Genomic DNA, 22,682 nt, shown 5'->3' with positions numbered 1-22,682 from the left:
ATATATATATATATAAACTAAGTTTCATGATTTGCAACATGTTTTTCTGAAGATGCTCATTCAGATTTGTGATTTATAGGATTTTTCTCCTATTGCTTAAGGTCGTTTCCCACTGAGTTGAGAACGAGAACTATGAGGTTGTCGCCTCAATCATTTTGCGACATTTCTACGACATCTTTGCGACAATTGAGACGAGTGAATTAACCTGAAATTTGTCCCACGCAACAGATGAAAATGATTATTTTTCTTTGCCTTTTTATTATAAGATGTAATTATTGGACATTTTTGTCCAGTCCACGTCATCGCTGTGATGTGTTGCGCGCAGGCAACACGGCCCTGTTCATTTTGGACTTATTTTCTGGTCTATTGTGCTTTAAAAATGCATATAGCATATGAATGAAAACCGTGATTGATTGTCCCTAAAAAACATGAATACATGTGTACTCTCTGAAAAATATATATACAATTTTTTTTTTTTATGAATACACGTGTAGACAATATTAGATATAAAAATATTAGAACAAAGCTCACGTCATAATTGGCTCCTCTGCCTTGTAGACACAAAAAAATACGTCTCTTTATGTCCAAAAAACATGACCAAAAATTATGAGAACATGTTGTGACATGTTAGAATGAAACTCAAAATATTTTGGATAATAATTAATATTTTGCATAATAACGTTTTTGAATATCATCCAAAATATTGCGCGTTTCGTTCTAATATTTTCAGACTATGATTATCCCACGTCTACACATTTCATAAAAAATTTGGGTGACAATCAGTCTTGTTTTTGGGACATAAAGTGACGTAATGTTTTGTGTCTGCACGACGAGAATAATAATCATAAAAAAAATACTGCGAGTTTTGTTCTAATATTTATTTATTATGGGAATGCTGAACGGTACTGCATGCCTAGGTGGCGCTATTCAGTGTTTTTTTTGGGGTGCATTTTCCAATTGGATATCATTAGTTCCATTTTTCCATCTAAATGAATGGAGGGTACTGCATGCCTAGGTGGCGCTATATAGTGATTTTGTTTTGTTTTGTTCTGCATTTTTCAATTGGATATTAGTTCCACTTTTCCATCTAAATGAATGAAGGGTACTTTCAGATAACACTTTTCCTTATAAATTTCAACTTACTTCAAAACTTGACGCCTCCCGGGTTAAAGTGTTCTTTTTTTTCATTTATCTTTCAACTACAATTAATACTTCATAATTTTCACAATTTATCTTTTAATTTACTTCATAAGCATTCATTTTAGCAATCAGCTATTAGCATTCAGCTATTAACATTCAGCCTTCAGCATTCCCATGTAATTTCTGCAGAAATTGCACTTAGCATAGTTATATTTATTATTTATCATTAGCATATGTACCCATAAATTTTGGTGACAATCAGTGACAGTTTTCATTCATATGCCACCATAATGGACCGCTTGCGCACACTACAGATTAGCTGTGTTCACTGCAGTCACTTCCACAAATGTATTTTTTTGCTTTCTTTCTCAAAGGAAGAATATGAAACCTGAGGGCTTTCTAAATTATGGCAATACTTGAAGACGCCATACGGCATTTTTATAGCACAATAGACCAGAAATTAATCTATTAATAAGGCAATTGTGCAACTCACAATATTGATATGAAGCTTTTTATGTCTTTACTGTTATGCACTTTTGTCTTGATCATTATACCTGAAAGTTGTCAGTGCTTGATTTCTCCCACACAAGTTTAAGAAATCTTGCTGTAACATAACATTTGAATATACTGCCATGAAATTCATCTCCTTATGGACTTTACTATTATGGTTTAAATGTTTAAATAATAGCAATAACTTTTTGAAAATGGGACTTCAGGCAAGGCTGTTTCGGCATGGGAGACATTTACTCACATAAAACCAGGCGGCATAACAGGCTAAAGGCTAAATTTGAATAATTTTTATTATATAAAATTACCTATATATTATTAATCCTCCTCATCCAAAAATGGGTATAAATATATCTGAAAAAATTAGCATTTTATTATTTCAGTGATTAAATTTTTTCTGGTATTTTTTGTGAGTGTTGGGGCAGCAACCTTGTGCCCTCTACTGGCCTGCCACCATTTTTGGGTTTGCATCCCATTTCATTTGTTACATTGTTTGTCACAATGGAGAATATCCCTGGTGTTTTTCCCCATCCATCCATCCAACTGTCCGTCCGTCCGTCCGTCCGTCCGTCCGTCCTTCCATCCATCCATCCATCCATCCATCCATCCATCCATCCATCCATTCGTCCATCCCTGCATCCATTGTTTTAGCCTCTTATTCCTTGCCGGCTTTTGCAAAGCTCCAACATTGGTGCAAGCAGACATGTTTAGCCCAAGCACGCACAATCCATTCACAAATTGCGGCGTAATTCGCTCTAGCAGTTCCATAAAGTGAAAGCAGTGAGCACCATGACATCCTAAGCCGCGTTTTCACCGCAGGACATAAGGGTATGGAGAGGGGGGTAGGGACTAAAACAGGAACCGTCCTCTCAGCCGGCCCGCTTGTGGCTGTGTCTCGACTGCGGAGTATGAAAATAGGCAAAGGATTATTAAGAGAATTGTTTTGGTGGAAGAGACTTAAACCGAGAAGGCAACATTGTCGCGCATGAAGGTAAGATAATTTTTTATACTAAAAAATGTTTAGCCAATCAGCACGAAAGCCCGATCGGGAGTTTATCGGGCCGGCGGAGGACCTACCCTCGAGTAGGACCTCCGCTCGTCCCCGTAAGTTCCTGTAAATGTGGCCCGGTTGGGAAGACTCCTGCATTTAACCCGAAGTTCCTGCGGTGGAAATGTGGCTATTCTGTATCTTATATAAAGTCAAACTGGCCCTGGTTGAAGACTGGCAGGCATGAGAAACCAAAAGACTCACATCATCTTTCAGTTGAGTCTTTCGGGTTCTCATGCCTGCTAATCCTTAACCAGCGCCAAATTTCCTGTATATAAGCAATATGTCGGCACTGCTTTGCTTGACTGTCCCTCGGCAGAAATGCTCCCACACAGACAGTCAAGCGGAGCCCTTACCGAAGTCACACAACAACATTTACAGATTTTGGAACTCAACTGCACACAAAAGGCGCACCTCACTATTAGGCGCACCGACAATTTTTGATGAAATTTAAGACTTTTAAGTGTACAGTATTGGGAATAACGGCGTTTAAACTAACGGCGTTAGGTAACTCAGATTTTTTTTCATGAACAAACTAATCTAACTAATTATTCTCTTCATATTTGAAACGCCGTTATCGTTATTGTATGTGAAATGCGTTGCGTTACAATTCATTTATTAGTTTCAAGGCTCGAAGTAAGCTTACAAGACGTGGGGTGACTGGCTCTGAAAATGTCATTTGCGCACAGTTACAGGCACTGTTGTAGTCGGACCTCATCACAATAAAAGTGTCTTGACAGCTGAAATGTGTAGTGACTTTTATTTTTGAGGTGCCGTGGGAAGCGTGTCACGACGTGACGGACGGGTCTTCTTTTCTTCATTTTAGCAAAGACAACTTTGACAAAAGTGACATTAATAATAATAGTAGAGATTTGCAGAAAAACGGCCGCTATGTGGAGGGATTTGTTGACAATTTTTGCGACTCCGCAAGCACCATAACCACCATACAGGTAAGTCATAGCGATTAGCAACTAGTGTAGTGCCTGGTGTAATTAATAGCGCCAACAATTGTATTTCTCTTACTTCACGAGTGCTAAACACGTGAACAGTGTTGAAAGAAATATCCAGTCTCTGCAAATCACACTGAAGAGGCGATGTAGTCGAGGTCTGTCGGGAGCATTGAACTAATTAAAGTGAGAATGGTGTGCAGTGATGATGCAAACGTAAATCAATAATTAAAAATGTCTTAATATGTGTAAAATTATCAACTGATGTTATAACACCATACTCTCTTAATTAAGTGTACAAAGGGTTTTTCAGAGAGATCAAGTGGAAGCTGATGATTTTGAGCAGGAAATGGAGTAGTAGTTCTGGCAATGATTTTGGCTATGATAGCATTAAGCACTGCATATTTAATAGCATTGGCAATTTCTTTTATATATTATTGATTATTTTAGTCCACAACGATCATAAAAAAAGCCCGTGAAATCCTGGAGGGGCTGGCTAGGACTGTCTACAAATTACCTATAGATGACATACGTGCCACAAATCACCATAAATCCAGCATTTATTTTATTTTTATTTTTATTCTGATTGCTGTAGCAATTGGCAGTGGTGAACATGCATCACCACTCCAAATGTAATAATTAATATTATATAATATATAATATATAATATATATAATACATTTTTTCTTTTTTTCTAAAAATATAATACATTTAACAACTTATTATTATTATTATTATTATTATTATTATATAATATGTCATTATGGAGTGAGGCATTTGTGTGACATAAATATTCACAAAAATAAATGAAAACACCCTATAAAGCCTGGACATAATTTGAATACCTTGTATAAAAATATAATAATATTAATATTAATAATAATATTAAAACATGTAAAAAAATATCAAAATTATTTGACATAAAACTTGAAAATAGTTACTTTGCCTGGTAACGAGTTACTTTTATTATGAAGTAATTCAATTACTAACTCAGTTACTTTTTTAAACAAGTAATGAGTGACTATCCCTAATTACTTTTTTAAAGTAAAGTTCCCAATACTGGCTGTATAGTCGCAGGGTTGAGCTTTAGTGTTTTAGCTCCCCAATGGTGACTAAAAACCACCTCGGGCAAACTCAATTTACGGTACCATTCGCCCGGATGGCTAGCTGAAAATTATTGTGATTAGAAGAGTGCACACAGACTCGTGACAGCACGCGCTATAAAACGACGTTCATTTGGAGACTGAATCGAAAGAAGACGGCACCGGCTCAAACACCATGATTTTGCGACGAGTATCACGAGACCTCTTCCATACTTTCGCTTTTCCCATTCGAGTGTGCTATTAGCTTGCGTTCATTGTGACCATTAGCATAGCATGAAACTGCGTTGACCAATCAGGGCAGATAAAAGCCTTTGGTCGCCGAAAATCGTCTTAAATTGGGAGGGAGTCGCTATCTGTGCTTGTAGCGAACACTGGGTTGGATTATCTGTACAGTATTCTCAGCAATCATTCTTCTATTTATATTTAATCAGTCAAAATTCATTCATCATCCATGACTTTCTTCTTCGGCTGTCTCAGTGAAGTACATCATTACGTGGGTAGCACCCAGTGTGCCATCTGGTGTTCAAACAGCGACACCACTCCAGATAAACTGGTACTGTACTCCTAAACATATTTGAAGCACACACTGTTTTATCGAATGTCATTTAATTCCTTGCACTACAACCACATAGTTTGAGTGGGACTTTTTAATGGGCACTAGATATTTTTCTTTCATTTTATTAATGTATTTAGTTATTTTAATTAATTTTATTGTGTATTCTACAGGCTATCCATATAGTTTAGACAGAGTTGAAAATACAAATAGCCTTACACATTTCATAAATAAATGTGATTAAATCAACACTTAACATACAGTACAGGCCAAACGTTTATACACACCTTCTCATTCAATACTTGGCTTTATTTTCATGACTATGTACATTGTAGATTCTCACTTAAGGCATCCAAACTACCACGACAACTATGACAAATAACAAACAAATGATGAGTTATGTACTTCACAAAAAAGGTGAAAATAATAAAATAAATACATAAATAAAGACACCCTTTTCTCTGATTACTTTTTTTGCCCATTCTTGGCATTCTCTCGATGAGCTTCAAAAGGTAGTCAGTCACCTGAAAGGGTTTTACAAAAGTCTTTAAGGAGTTCCCAGAGGTAAGAATGTCAAGAGTATGTAAAAAAGTAAGCAGAGCAAAGGATGGCTATTTTGAAGAATCTATAATATAAAACATGTTTTCAGTTATTTCACCTTTTTTTTTTTGTTAAGTACATAACTCCACATCAGTTCATACATAGTTTTGATGCCTTCAGTGAGAATCTACAGAGTAACCAGTCATGAGAATAAAGCAAATGCATTGAATAAGAAAATGTGTCCAAATTGTTTGGCCTGTACTATATAATATAAAATAGTTTTCAGTTATCATTTATTATAACTGTAGGAATCATTATTTTATTTTATTACTTATTATATTATTGGTGAATATTTTGTCCAAAATAACACACACGTGTGACCAACTAATAGTATCGATTTTTTTTTTAAATACAGTATATAAAATTGACCAAATTATGATACGTGGGGTATCGGACCAAGCCAGCGATATACAGGGGCAGTGCTGGTTCTGGCAGGGCCACCACAATTTCTCGGGCCCCCACCCGAAAAGGCTTAACGTAGAACCATGCATTATTTCCAGTTTTGTGACAATATGACTTGGAAAAAAAAGACCATATTTCTTATCAAAGGCTCGGGATACGTGGAAAATTGTCGGGCTATCTCAATTTCCCATGTTAGGAGCCCGGCTGGCTCCTTAGCCTGGCTGGCTGGCTAAATCTCAGGCCTTCAGTCGTGAAAATACGGTACTGTACAATAAAGACCCCTGTATTACTATGTTTGTAGCAATTTCATTGAGCTGGCTCTTAAAGTATCTTCAAGTTGAAATCGGCTGCAGTTGCAAACTTACACAACCATTAAATATAACCTTTGGGCAAGGTTTGGACAGATGGTAAAATATATACTGAATGTGTTGTACCAACCTGTAAACAGCCCTCTTGTCAGATTCGAGTTGGGTCTGTGGGTCAAGGGTCACACTGACAGAGTTATTTCCTCCTGCGGAGGCTGCTGGGATATTGACCTGTGAGGTCTTGTTGTTCTGCTGGGTTGTGCCCGTCATCTGTGAACCAAAATGTAAGGACAAAATGATGATGCAAACCCAACAGTGTTCAAAAACCAACAGATACAGAGAAAAAGCAGTGTTTGTATGTGTTTATAAACAATGTCAACTGCTACAATTCTAATCATCATGCAGCTTCGAGTAAGGTATTTTAATAATCACTTCCCAAATGCAATCAGCTGTGACATGCATTTCATACTGGCAGACTACAAATGAGAATTGACAGAATTATTTTGCACAACAGCGTAGCTCTTTTATAATCAACTTGTTAAATAAAATGAAACAGAAGACTCAATTAAATATTACACAATGTGCAGGTCGTACAGCATTTAAAGATTCCTGTTAAACAACTGTCAATTGGCATTTAGTAAATGAAACACGTTGCTGGTCATTTAACCTGAATTAAACAATTTATTATTAGTGTAGTATTTATTATTATTTATTATTATTGTTATTATTTTTTTCATTTGTTATTTAATTTTTTTTATTATTATTTTAAAATTTAAAAAAAAAAAATCTCTCTACCTTCTATTTCTCTGTTTAGTTTGTGCATTCCAGCACCCCACCCCCACCACCATTCTTGTGACAGGTTGGGGTGGGTGAAGGCTTCAAGTCTTAATCCCAGCACCAAATGGGAAATAAATTAGCTTCTTCACACTTAACTAGCTCTCATTTGCATTTTTCGAACATGCATACTGCTTCTCTCCTCTTGCATTAATCCTCTGGGTGAAAGCAGACAGAGGTGGTGGATGATGATGATGATGAGGAGGAGGAGGGTGAGGGTGAGGATGAACATGCTCTACTTCCTCTCGGTGGGATTGTCTGCACTGTGGGACAATGGCTAGATCCAGATACATTCAAAGTTTATTAATTAACACTGACCTGTTGGTCACACACATCACACACTGTGGTAAGCTGGTTGATGATGAAGTGTTTGTTACCCCACACACTTATTCTGACTCGACTACAGTAACCTATGTTGCATTTATTGTTGGTGCACCCTGCGTGCAATATGTATTATTATACATACATCGTTGTTGCTTTTTATATCCTGATGTTATTTTTTCCCCATTTTATCAGTTTTGCATCATGTAATATAGATTTTTTATTTTAATTTATCGTACAGTCTCCCACTACACAGTAAATTCTGTAGAGTAAATTAGACTATTTAGAGTGGGACCAAATAGATTCTGTTTTAGAGTAGACTATTATTTAAACTTGGAAGAGAGTAAAATAAAGAATTGGAAAATAATAATAATATAAAAGTCACTCATGTGTTTAGGAATAAACTCACGACCTTCAGCTTGGGAGACACTACCACACTACCACCTGAGCTATGCAACTCCTCCTATTTGCTTATCTCCAAGAAGAGAAAAACAATGTTTTTGGTCTCTTGCGAGTTAGGAAGATTCCAGCTGATACTAGCGATATACTACACTGTAACAAAATTGATTGTAGAATTTACAAGAAATAACTGGCAAAAACGTTGCTTATTCTTATAAAATTGCATTTAATTACTGTGAAAATCTATTACAGTATGTACTGTATATAAATTACAGTTACTTACTGTATTTACTTTTTTAAGAAATCAGCAATTCACTGTAACATAATTTACAACTGTTTCTTGTATTATAATTTACAACTGTTTCTTGTATTCTAATTTATATACCTAAATAATACAGTATGCCATTGTAAAATCCATCCATTCATTTTATTAACCGCTTATTCCTCAGAAGGGTCGCTGGGGTGCTGGAGACTATCCCAGCTGGCTTCGGGCAATAGGCGGGGTACACCATGAACTGGTTGTCGCAGGGCACACACAGACGAACAACCATCACCTAGGGACAATTCAGAGCGCTCAATTAACCGGCCATGCATGTCTTTGGAATGTGGGAGGAGACCGGAGCACCTAGAGAAAACCCACGCGGGCATGGGGAAAACATGCAAACTTCACCCCGGAAGGCTGAAGCCCCGACTTGATCTCACGCCCTCCTCACTAGGAGGCGGACGTGCTAACCAGTCATCCACCGTGCCGCCCTCGTTTGTAAAATCAAACCTCGTTCTGCAGCTGAATGCATAAAAGAATGTTAGCTGTAAGGTTGCCTGTTTATCGAAAAAATGCATTGTGAAGACATTGCAGACTGCCCTTGCGCTAAAATATTACTCAATTCCCTGAATTCTTGTCCTTGCTCCGGTGACAATACAGGGTCCGCTATTTGCTTCTTCTCCGATAGAGATACCCGCCAAAATCCGACTATCTTTACAGTATTTACCTGTAATCCACATAAATACATACCAAAACAAAGTTACTGTTAAATTTACAGTATTTAACCGCTTATTATACGGCAAATTACCGTAAAAAAAAAAGTTTTTACCCCCAATGCTCTTTGTTTTACCCACAATGCATTACTGTATACAGTTAAATAATGTCAAATTAAACAACAAGAACATTTCGATTTTACAGAAATTTGTTACAGTGTAACACACAGCAGGAGCTGCGTGGCTTCGGGAGTAGATCGGCTGTCTCCCAAGCTGAAGGTCGGGAGTTTGCACCTCAACCCTTGAGTGGCTTTTATTTTTTATTTTTTTTTAATCTTTCTTTATCTAATTCTCTTCCAAGTATATTACTCTAAAACTGAGTCTATTTGGTCCCACTCTAAAAAGAGACACATTTATTCAATATAATTGACTGTGTAGCAAGTTTTAATTTTGACATTTTGAAAAACTGTAAATAAGTGTGATTTTACATTTAGATTTTAGGTGAGTCAGGTCACACACACACACACACACATGTTGGGTTTACATTTCTAGTGGTGACATCTCATTTACATAATGCATTTCCTAGACCCTTACCCTAACCTTAAACATCACAACTGACTGCCTTACCCTTACCCTAACCCTTACCTTAACCCTAACCCCAACCAAAACCCAATTCAAACCTAAACTCTAAAACAAAGTTTTGACCCACAAAAAGAGGTTTGACTCATGGAGACCACCAAAATGTCCCCACAAGGACACCTGGTCCCCACAATGATACTAAAAACCCAGAAAATGGTCCCCACGATGTCATAAAAAACCCGCGCGCACGCACGCACACACACACATTATAAGATATATGTTAACATACTGCAGGTCTTACTTGCACATGCATGTTTTTTCCTCATATCAAATTTTTTTTAAATCAAATGTGACCACACTCAGAGAAATACATTTTAACAAGCAACAACAATATAGGGCTCGTATGTACACGCAAGTTTTTGTTGAACCCATAAAGTAAGTTCTTCAAGTCACTCACTGTACACTTGTTGGCCAACTTAAAAAAAATGCTTCAATTGGTAACACAATGTAATAAGTTTAATTAATTAAGAGTTAAGTTTAATTAATTAAGAGTTCAATTAAACTTAATATATTCACTTTGGATTACCTCTGGATGAATTTAATTCAAGTGAATTTATTAAATTTAATGAATTTATATTCACTTTGGATTAATTTAATTCAATCGTGAGTTACCAATTGAAGCAATTTTTTGCTTTTGGTCAACAATTCAATTTGTAATCCTAAATAGGTTCAACAATTCTCTTTTTAGAGTGTGGCAGACAGCACACTGCAAAGAACATTTACTAATTTAAGCATTTAGTAATAGTGGAGATACAGTATATACTGTGTGCACAATAACCCAATAAAGTACAACTGTGCACAATAATGCAAATATTTTGACCTTACCACAATTGTATGCTCATTTATCAGATGTAAAAACGTACTTGATTTCAACATATCGTTTTTGTGTATGACCTAAGAAATTCAACACTCACATGTGGGCTCGCCATAAAAAAGGCGCATCTCAGTTTTCGTGCAGAGGCAAGTCTAGCCTATTTTTCTCCCAGCGAATCAGGAAATTTGGTAACATATGGTAGGCTGCGCTCGGTCAAAAAACATTTTCATGCCAGGGCAAGTCTAGTTAACGTGTGTTTGTGAATTTGCGAGACGTGCTAGGCCTCTGTGGCCTTCCCGGCGCACCGAGCTGTTGCACCCCATCGGCGCATCTCCAGTTTGGTGACAAAAAAGTAGATGAGATTTTAGACTCTCTAAGACCAGGTCTAACTAGTGGTGCAGGTGGTGTAACATGATTTTAGTGGATTTCATCGAGGCTGTCACGTTTCGGTTCTGTGGGGTCGAGTTTTTGTTTGATTTTGGTTGTTCATGTTCTTTGTTGTCTGAGTGTTCGGTGTTTTGTGTTCCTTGTCTTTCCCCTTGTCTCGTTATGTGTAACCACATCCGCCTGTGTGTCTTCCTTTCCCCTGTCTGTCAAACTATCAGTGCCCTCAGCCACTTGTGTCTTCCGCAGGTGTGTCTTGTCAAGTAATTAGCAGAGGTGTATTTAGTTTGTGGGGTTTGTTCAGTCATTGTGGGAGCATTGTCTATATTATGTGTTGAAGTTCATGTGTCAAGTCCTCATCACAGCCAAGTCGTCCTCGTCACAACCAAGCAGTCTTTGTCACAGCCAAGTCGTCTACGTCACAGCCGAGAAGCCTTAGCCCCAGCCAAGTCATAGCCACTCCACAGCAAGTCAAGTTAAGGCAAATCAGGTCCTTCCACGTCACGCTCGTTACGGTCATGGCGACCAGTCTGTGCACGTCTTGTCCAGTCATGGCGACCAGTCAAGTCTCCTCCCGTCCAGCCATGGTTGTATGCTCACCTTTCTCCCTATGGTTTATTAGAGTACCACGCATTGCACACAAGTTTACCTGTAGTTTGACCTACCAATGTCATGCACAAACACCAGCAAGTCTTTCTCTGTTTCCACATGTGAAGCCCGATGTGCATTCCGACCACACTGATTCTAACGGAAATGAGGGATGCCACTATAATGGGAAAAGTCTACGTTCAATCCCCCAACGCCACACATCAAAGCAAATGCTCCGTTACACCCAACTCTACCTCAGCAAGTCTACAAAAATACCATAAGAAAGAAATCGCCACCCATGCGTTAACCGGAGCATTGCGCTAGACTTGCACTGGGAACAAAAAAAGGACCTTGGATGTCAGGGTGTGCATAAATATTTGGCAATGATTATCTTTGGGCAAAATGGCCCCAAAAAGAGCTATGAATGACTATGAAAAGTAAAAAAATTGTGAAAGAAGAGTGCTACAGCATGCGTGAAATTGCAAAGATAATGGGCCATGATCACGGAACTATCAACCATTTTGTTGCAAAAGGTCAACAGGGTTGAACATTTTTTGGGGTATAAATATTGGGTTTCACATTTAAAAATTTTGCTATCTTTGTTCAGTGTTGTGTGTGAATTGATTCAGAATCAGGAGTGGTGTGATTAATAGGAATATTCTGCAGCCAAAATGTGTGATCACATATTGTAAATGTGACTTTTTAGTGTTGGTCAATTAATGATTGTTTTTATTTTTTATTTTTTCCCAATTCTGACCAACCTGTTGGCTCTCCTGGTACGATGGTGGAGGAACGCGCTGGGTGGCCATCATTATCACTGCAGGTGCCGGGGACACATGTTGCATCATGGGATAGCGTCACATTGAGACTGAGAATGATAGAACATTGAAAAGAGGAGTCAAGTGATTGAAAATTGTATGACTACAGTAGCCACCAGGTGCTAGTAGGAAAGCATTGTATTTCTAAGCATGTCACACATACTATTTTCGATTTACCCAAGCCACTATCAGTTCCCATCTGTAAGCGCTGCACATAGTTGACACGCGATGCATCATGATAATTGTTTGAAACACTAACAAAATAGTGCAAACACAAACACTATGTTATTTATGTAAATATATGTTACATGTAAGTGGGTTCATAATTATACTTGAAACCAAGCTATGGCCAAAACAGGGGTCTGCGACCTGCGGCGCTGGAGTCACATGTGTCTCTGTAGTCCCTCTCCTGTGGCTCCCTGTGGAGCGCTAATATATTTTTTATATATATATATATATATATATATATTTTTTTTTTTAATATATTTACTTTAATATTTTAAATATTCTTTGAATGAATTAACGATGAAATAAAAAAAAAAATAATTAAGTACAGTATTCAAAAAATGTGAGAGTCCAAAGTTTTAAGTTGACAGAAAAAGGAAGATTAAAGGTAGATGAAATGTTTTGCTGCTCCAGACAGATTTTTTGTTATTTATTTGGCCTAAAATGGCTCCTTTGAAAGCTAAGGTTGCTGACCCCTGTCCTAAACAAAGCTGTAGATTGTAATTATGGCTTGAAGGAATTATTTTGAAGATAATTTGTCATAGTGCAGCAACTTTGGTTGTCTCCACATGAGGACAGCTGGGTCATTGTTGAACCGTTATCAAGCCAATCAAAAAGGCTAATTAGGGCTGTTGTCAGTGGGCTAATTGCTATCGGCCAGGACCCCACACAGCTAAATGCTTTACCCTGCGGAATGCCACTGTCGCATTCACCCAGTCACCGTAGGAGCTAATTGGTTCAGGGGTGCATTGCACACACATACGAACACAAATAGGCCCCCTGCAATCAGCCCAACTTACTATAGGCAAGCACAGCAGGTGAAGCATCCCGAAGCTACAGATAACCTATGTGTTTATGCTGCATGAAAATATCCTGTAAATTGCCACTTTGAGCCTGAGGAGAAAGGGTGTTTTGGTGTAATATAATAATAACAATAACAGTAATGCCTTACAAGGTAACCAATGATGCCTAAATAGATGTAACTGCAAGCCTTAAAAAATAAGTATTCTTCATTAATGGAGATATAAAAAAACAACAACTATATTTCATGGATTCAAGATGCGAAATCAAAACCTTTCCAAAAATATCTGGGACGATTAAATACAGAATACAGTGCCAGAGTTTAAATCTATCACAGTATGCAATAGAGCTGCCAGATTAGTCGACTCGTCATGACAACGTCGGTATCAAAACCGTCGACAATTAATATTAATAGTCGATGAGTCGTTATTTATGATTTATTTGCGCTCTGTTTTTGTCGAAAACTGCCTCATCTTGCACTCATCTGCGACGGAAAGAAAATCATTATGGGTAGTGTAGTGTCATGGCTAACTGTGTTAGCAACAGAACCTGAAACGTCTGGCGCATCTCAACAAAAATACTTAATACATGGTAAACCTTTCATGTGATAAAGCAGCATTTAAAAAGGAAGCATGTTGTGGCTGATGCCGAAAAATATTTCTGGCATAGTGTATATCGTCATGTCTGGAAGCTAGCAATAGCACCATGTGTGTTAGCACCGTGTGTGTAACACGATGTTCTGTTTGGCACGCTAACATATTTGTAAGGTTTCACCGAGGCTTTAGTCAGCGAACTCGCGTTTATTAAAAACCAAAACACTTTGCTACCGTTGACGTCGAACGTGCCTCTTCTCGGAGGTCACAGTGTTGCGTTTATGAACTTGGGCATTGCAAAACTCAACAAAACATGACAGCTTTGCCACAACCCCTCAACGGCAACACATTACAATAAAGCACAAAATAGTTTGTTACATAAAAAAAGTTCCTCCTAATCTTGAAGGATTTATTTATTTATTTGTTCATTTTTCAGGTGCATACCATATCTTGTTTGCGTAGATCAATTTACTCCTTTTAAAATACACATACAGTGCTTCCCATGTTCACCGTGTTAATACTTGGGCGGGCCACTCAAGTAAACTGGCTGCCACCGAAGACATTTTCAAGAAAATTTAATAAAAAAATATTATTTTTTTTTAAAGAGAAAGAAAACCATGTCACGACCAGATATACCGCATATAACGTTAGTTCACCGTCACTCATTTGTGGATCTTGAGGCTAGGGGAGACACAAGTAACACGACTGAGAACCCCCCGCGCGACTACTGTTGGTGATTAGTCGACTAGCAAAATAATCGTTTGTGGGAGCCCGAGTATGCAATTAATGTGCTTTTGTACGAGTGCTAAAACTACGAAAAAACATCTAGTTGAGGTGCAGTCTAACCATGAGAAAAATCTCAGTTTTTACTTTCTGACAGGCTTCTAAGTCAGCACTTCCCAATATCATCACGCTGGCAACCAGTCATTTCACATTGTCTCTCACTGAGCGAGTGGAGTGTGAAAAGGGCTCTACAGTTTACATGCATTAAATGATTTACTCCTTGGATAAAAACGACAGTCTTCTGACAAAACTACCTCTAACAAAATCAGGAACTGATTATTCCACCCACATAATAAAACAAAATAGACCATTATACAATAAGACTGTAGGTCATTTTTTGTGACTTTGTGGATTTCATTTTTTTTTTTTTACTTTTGTTTAGTGGTGTGCAAGTCATTTTGTGTACTAATTGTGTCTTCTGTTTTTTGCTCTCATTCCAACTGTTATCTGCTGAAAGGCATCTTCTCTGTTATCTGTCCTCATTTTAATTGCAAAATACAGCCAGCGTGTTAGTGATTAAATGGAAAATTGTGCATTAATTGATGAGACTGAAGATAAAGCAATTCCAATTATGGCACAGTATTTTAGAGGGACTCTCAAGTTTCACCATCCCTCGAGGGAACACAACCACAAAATAGCAATTTGGAACAGGGAACAATGCCAGTCCATAAAAATACACAAACACACTCCCATTTCAAGAGCATCCTGAGTGTACATGTAAAACAGTAGTAAATACATCACAATTGTAACTTTTCATTTAAGTAGTGAAGTGACTTACTGTAATAAATTATTGCAGAAATCACATTATATATTGCAAATCATTTGAAAATTGCCTGCAGCAGCAATCAAAATTCACTAGCAAGCATTAAAGGAAAAGTGAGAAGTAGGCATAAAATTATTCCCAGTAACATCAAAGAGGTCTGTGAATTTGGATTGGAGGCAAACATGCACACACATGCAAACAGTGCTTTATGGTTTTTGTGCAATACAAAATTCCTCTGTTCAATAGTCAACGTTCAGACAATTCCAAGGTGTAGACTGTAGCTCTGCCTAACAAATGCAAAATTAGTCACTGCCACGGCTTCTACATGCATATTTGGTTACACATGATTCCCTCTAGCCTGTACTTCAAACGAGCTGTTGCATATCAGACAAGATGTGTATAATGTACAGAGCTTCATTCTTCTCAATGCTTAATTGAAAAGACTCAGAAAGCAGCCACAACAGTTTATGCCATTCAGACTGTGAGATGTCTAATTTATTAAATGCAACATACTACTGTTACTGCTTATCTTCAGTCAAACAGAATTGTCTATACACAGTATGCAATATCAGACTTTTACATTTACAGTTCTACTGTATACTTGGGGTCACCAATGTGGCACTCTTAAAGATTATTAACTCATTCAAACCCAAGAACGTATCAATATTTGTTTTTATATTTTGTCCTGCACTCCCAAAAACATATACAGTATACGTTTTTTATTTTTTTTAAGCATACAGAAGGCTTTGATACAGCTTCTGACAGGAAGAGGTGGCTTAAAGCAATGGTAGTTATTACCAAAAAACGGCCAGCAGGTGGCAGCAGAGTATAAGAGATCAGCCAGGGCCATGTTGAAACAAGCTCTTTTTCCCAGTGTTTTCAACAGGTTTGTGAATAATTATGACATTTAGCTATATTCTAATGCTAATTGTTGCAAAACTGAAACAGATACAAATATACTTTTTTCCTGATGAAAGAAGAGACTCTAATCTATCTTTTGGTAGGTTCCCTGTTTTCATAGCAATAGAACACAATGTTCCGTGTACCTTGCAAAATCAGTCAAAATCCAGTAAAACAGCCAGGAGCGAAGGGGGTTGCTTCAGTGAATATGGCTGGGAGTGAATGAGTTAAAGGTGATTTGAGCACATTTGTTATTTTAGAAGTGTTATTAAACAGGTAGCCCATTAATCGATACCCAAAAAGGTTGGTGACTACTTTTCTACAAATGGTATTTCACTTGTTATTAAGGCACTCAAAGCACTTCACACTGCCCTGGCATTCACCTATTGATGGCACCGCTCTTTCCTCAAGGACACTTGGACATGGTCACAAGGGCCAGGAATTGAACCCACAACCTCTGGGTGGGGTGATGACCACTCTAGCACTGAGCCATGCCACCTCCTATACTGTATTGACTCCAAAGAGAGGGCCAAGAAGCGTAAACGATAAGTCAACCGTTGATTTAACATGAGTATTAGTACTGCTAATTTCATCATAAAGTTTTGAAATATACTCTACATTTTCTTTTGTAAACTCAAACTGTACCCTGTAAAGAGAATTCAGAGATTGATGAAAATGTGCCAATATGGGGAACTCTGTAGTTCCTGAAGTAGATATTGCATTAAACTGTCTGTTTTTCGCAATTTTTTAAAACAAAAGGGAAAAAAGTAACATACCACATTTACTGGTTGAGAGTTAAGTGCTCTAGCGAGCTAGTTTCAATGTCAACACTATATGCATCTCTGCAAGACATGAACATGAATAAATGTATTTTTGGGGGGAATAAGGATTGACTCGAAACGTCACATTATCTTCAAGCCTAATTTACAATGCAAACACCAGGAGGCGAGGCCTTGATAACGTCTAGTAAAACGGCGGAAGGCATGGCAGAATGGCAATGAGATTGGGGTTCTAAAGGGTGACCATGCTTATACAAAACACACATCAGAGCACAAACACCATATATACTCTTGGGAATAGGAATGCACGTAAACACAGGCATGAATGCTTAATCCAAAAATTCCAACACCAAATACAAATATTTCAAAGATTTACATTCAGACTCAAGTACATACACACTCAGAGGAAAATATTCTCTCACTTTAGGGCTTTAGGCTACAAATCCCCTTCTTCAGTGTTAACCTAGCTCGACATACACCGCAGTCAGAATCCTGTTGACACTCCCAGACCACCTCATTAACCTGTTCTAGTGGTGTTCCCCCCTGCCTTGAAGTACAACAACCCCCTCTTCAATAATGCATGCTTAAAATTCATGCTGGTATCATTTATTCATCTGCCCATGATGGCTGGACCACTTTTTGAACACCAAGTACTTGCATTGTGTCAGACATTGCTGACCAAAAGATGGGGGGAAACTTTGTTGTCATTGACAACATTTACATGCAATCAGTCCTTTCATAACACGAATATTGCCAAAATTCTGGTTTTGAAAGGCTATGTCAACATGCGCAAAAATTTTGGGTTACCCCTTTTGTACCTGAATACTTGTTCATATAAATGTGGCTGGAATACCTCGTTTGAGCAAGGCATTGGTTTGTATTCTGCTCATGCTCTATTCGCAAAGAATCTTGGTCTTTTAACTCATTCACTCCCAGCCATTTTCACTGAAGCAACCATCTTCACTCCCGTCAGTTTTACTGGATTTTGACTTATTTTGCAAGACCCAACAGAATATTGTGTTCTATTGCTATAAAAACATGGAACCTACCAAAAAAAGATTAGAGTCTATTCTTTCATCAGGGGGAAAAAAAGTATATTTGTATCTGTTTCTATTTTGCAGCAATTAGCATTAGAATATAGCTAAGTTTCACATTACAGTGTTCCCTCGTTTTGCGCTGGGGTCAGGCTCCAAAAAGTACCCGCAATAAATGAAATTCGCAAAGTAGTTAGCTTTATGTTTTACATTAGTTATAAATTATTTAAGGCTCTAAAACCCCTCACCATACAGTTTATACACTTTTCTCATCGATGTATTTACATTTTCTCACATTTGTCTCTCGTTTAAACATTTTCAAAGTTTCAAATTTTACATTGAAGTTGGCGTGATAGCTAGCTTGACTTCACTTTTGGACGTTCGTAGTTTTGATTGACATTAAAGTTGTGACCAAAATCAACACAACGCTATCCCGAACTAAAATTAAATCGCTAATTTAGGACGCTAAGAAACCGCTAATTAATTACACCATCATTGTATGATACGGCAGAAGTCTCTGACGTAAGTGGCTAGCAGCTACCTAGCATTACCAAGCCTGAGTGCCTGTGGCTGGTAGCTCTAAATGAGTTTGACAGTTGGTACCTGTCTTTAATTCTTTTTCAATATTCTGGACCAAGGCTAATTTGTAATTCAGGCTCCATGTTTAAAGAAATGGAATGTTCCTTAAATGGTATTTTCATTATTACAAAAAAAAAAGAAAAAGAAAAGATAAATAGAACTTTGTCTTGATGCATTTTTAACACTTTTACCCATTAAAAAAAGAAAAACATTGAACTCAAAATGTCAAACAATGCCTTTTAGATTTTAAGGACACAACTTTAAGCCCTTAGTACCTTGTTATTTTACACATGGACCATGTATAAAATAAGAATGTTTCTGCCTCATATTGCACTTAAAGCTGTGTTCTTAAATCCTAAACGGCTATTTTAGACATTTTGAAGTGATTTTGTGTTCTTAATTTAATGGAGGAAAGCATTTTACAAAATAAATGAAGACAAAGTATTATTTATCTTTTTTTTCTTTCTTTTTTTGCGATCCGAAAAATGATCTGATCCGTGACTCAAATCCGTGATCCGATCCAAACTGTGACTTTTGTAATCCGTTGCACCACTCGTGTTTATAAATCCGTGCGTCTGGCGCGCAGCCCACCAGACAACGCAGAAAATAACCACACTTTTCACACTTTATTAGTGTGGTGAGTGACGTGAATATAATATTAAAAATGTAATGCAAAGCCCACAATATATAAAATTGGAGATTGTGTAGAGTAAGTGGTCATTTATAATAAGAAAGCATTGTCAATCAAGCAAAACATCTGTAAGAATGTCAATTTCAGTGGGGGGGTTTTCCCCTCTGATGTTCTAACAAATTATTTATTGGTCTCGTCCTTATCAATTTCAATTCCGATGACATTTTATGCTTAAATTCAAATTCTATAACCGTTTCTACTTGATTCTTTCATGCTGAACTTCTTAATGAATGTCCTTCATATATTCAAATATGCCCTACAGCAGTAATAAAGACATCAGGATTTCCCTGGGGCATGACAGTTTGCAAGATTCATTGCTTCCTTTCTAACTGCTGACAATGGCATCAGTGGTCCAATCACATGGCAATTGTTGTTGTCTTTTATGCAAATGTGGATATTACACATTCCAGTTATATTGGGATTTTGCCTTTGAAAAGTCGATTAAAGTCTCAAGTAAAAAACTACAATACAGTGCAAAATTCTTGTAATTCCCAAATGACAGGAGGATATGCAGATAAACTCATTAACATAGCTAAAAGCCCTTATAATGAGGCGTGTTTTTTTTTTCTTGATGAAGGGCCTTCTAAGAGGGAGAAAGATGAAAAGAATATTCAGATAGCACCTTAGGATTTATCAATGAATGCTGAATGTTCTACTGTTTCCAAAATATCACTGGATAAAGAAAAATAGTTTTATTTAATAATTATACCTTTTCAGATTATGCATTTTAAATATTTAAACCAATGTCAGCAGGGTTGTGTGCCTGTTACTTTATACTAAATGTAAATCCAAACAGCATTCAGCATCCAAACCAGAAAGGGAATCATAATTGATTTATGTGTGTGCCTTTGATGCACTGTCAATTTGAAATAATGTCCTGTTTTTTAAATATTATCATTAAAGAAATATATATAAATATATATATATATTTTTTTAAAGGGAAGTCAACCTAATACATTTCTTGACAATAATATGTTATATGTGACCTCACTAGTCTAAACATACATTTGTGGAATATGAGTTATGAAGCAAAATCCAGCCGATTTTATCCAGCACAGCTTCAGGAAACAGGTTAGTTGTGATTGGTCGTTGCCTGAGCCCTGAGCAACATTGATGTCATCTTCAGTCGACAGCAAGTGGCAAAATGGCCGCCCCCTGAGATGGATAAAAACGGCTAGATTTTGCTGCTAAACTCATATTCGACTAACACAATATTAACCAGAATACCATATTTAGACTTGTGGGGTGCATAGAACATATTGTCCCCCAAAATTTTGGGGGGTTGAATTCCCCTTTAACATGCTATTTCAGATTGTATATCCATGTGCAGAATACTAGAATGTTAGCAGAGTCAAAACTGACTCATTCCCCCTGAATAACAAGATGGATTTGTTTCCTGACCTACCAGAATGTAGGAAGTGGAAAATATTCATGGAGACGGATCCTTTGACTAGATCACAGCTACCCACTGAGCAGTAGAAAAAGTATACATCATTTTGAAGCCTCTTGTTTTTACTTGTGATCAAAGGAATTTGGTCTTTAGCTAACATTGACCTACTGTACTTGATCTATTTAACATCCTGTGAACAATGTGCTAATCAACTGTATTTGTTTCACTTTATTTATTTATTTTATTTTATTTATTTATTTTCAATTCAATTTACTTTGCATGTTATATACAAAATATATTTTATGATCAAATGGAAAAAAAGATAATAGAAAATTGCCATTAATTTGATGCAATTTTAATTAAGGAACATTGGGATATATAAGTATTTCTTTAAAATTATCTGTCATATGAAGGGATGGATGTTTCTTGTGTGTGTGTGTGGACCTTTTATGTATCTAAAGTACAAGTGGTATCAGCAAAATCGTATCTGGAGAAAAATAGGTATCCAACATCAAACAAATGCATCATACAAATGCATGCAAATTATTCAATGCTAAAAAAAAAATTATTATAAAACATTTTGGCCTTTTTTTGTTGCATTTTCGATAAGAATTGGCATTCCTAGCATGCTTTGCTGCGGGTATAACTTGCATTTGTGATTGAGTTTGTTGATATATTTATTGATATATATATTTTTTTATTATTATTTAAGTTTACAAAAAATAATACTTCTTTCAGAATTGGAGTGGGCATTCTGGCCGATGTGGCCGACCCAACCCTCACCTTGATCGGATTAAAGTTTGGCGAGTAGGGATGGGTACCTTTCACATTTGAATCGGTTCTGTTCTAATACTTGGTACCTGAGAATCGATACTGGTACTCAACGGTACCAGTTTTCAGTACTTTTGTATGCTTTCACTCTTTTTTCCCCTTTTTTTATTTTTAAAATGGTATTTATTTATTTTATTTGGATGGTAATAAATGTTCATCGTTGTTTATTTAACAGTAAAATGCTTTAAAAAAATCTATTTAACAATTACTTTTCAATATATACAGCTTGACAAATAACAAAAATGTAAAATCTACAACAAATGAGCTAGAGAGGAATAGTGAAAAAAACTAAAGTTAGAACGTGGACAACGCGGGGCGGACCGAGGCGGCAGCAGCACCCACGGGGCGGGCGGTCTCTCGGTCGAGCCGCCGCCGGGGAACCCGTTCGCCTCCTGTCGCTACCGCCGGCTGCCCCTGCAGCTCCGGACCGGCCGAGTTCCCGCGAGCCCCAACCACGCCCCCTCGCTCTCGTTCTTCACACGGGAAATCCTGCGCGAGTGGGTGACATCAGTACACCAGGTACGTATAATGTTGCGTTGAAGTGCACCATGGAAAATCGTCAACTCATATACTCCAGTCACTTAAAACAAGGTGCTTCAATACCGAAACATGGCACCGTTAGATTTTACGTGAATCAGTGCTCGGTAGTACCGACCCAAATCGGTCCACACCACAAAAAGTACCCTTTTCGGTACCCATCTCTATTTACGAGCGTACCTTTTTCTGCTAAATGTTAAATACATGTTTTTTGCTGCACTTGGGACACAAATGCTCTAAAAGTGTTATAATTCTTCAATGGCAAATGCCATATTTTTCTTAAACTGATAATACTCCCCAATTATTGCTGTGTAATTCTAACAGTGACATGTATTTAAAAATACTGCTATTTAAATTACGTGAACCGAAATGTGTCCACAGTTATAGCACAGCTAAGCA

The 22,682-nt window shown here is 37.3% G+C and overlaps 1 protein-coding gene across 3 annotated transcripts in view; it reads right to left on the bottom strand.

The window, feature by feature from the left end:
• The window catches only part of pknox2 (pbx/knotted 1 homeobox 2), a 108,352-nt gene that overhangs the window by 33,609 nt on the left and 52,061 nt on the right, over nucleotides 1-22,682 (bottom strand). For 2 of the 3 annotated variants that reach the window (XM_086098941.1, XM_086098942.1), the window contains exon 4: nucleotides 6,739-6,875. In XM_086098941.1, the coding sequence (XP_085955067.1) occupies nucleotides 6,739-6,875 (137 nt within the window). Of the gene's footprint in view, nucleotides 1-6,738; nucleotides 6,876-12,320; nucleotides 12,428-22,682 lie in introns of all 3 variants that reach the window. The other variant, XM_086098943.1, reaches the window with a different exon arrangement.

Source organism: Leptonotus elevatus, chromosome 16, assembly GCF_054856555.1.
Source record: "Leptonotus elevatus isolate MCC_2025b chromosome 16, RoL_Lele_1.0, whole genome shotgun sequence".
In the NCBI taxonomy this organism is placed as follows: domain Eukaryota; kingdom Metazoa; phylum Chordata; class Actinopteri; order Syngnathiformes; family Syngnathidae; genus Leptonotus; species Leptonotus elevatus.
Note: the sequence above shows the minus strand (reverse complement) of the source record. Positions and strands in the feature narration are given on the sequence as shown.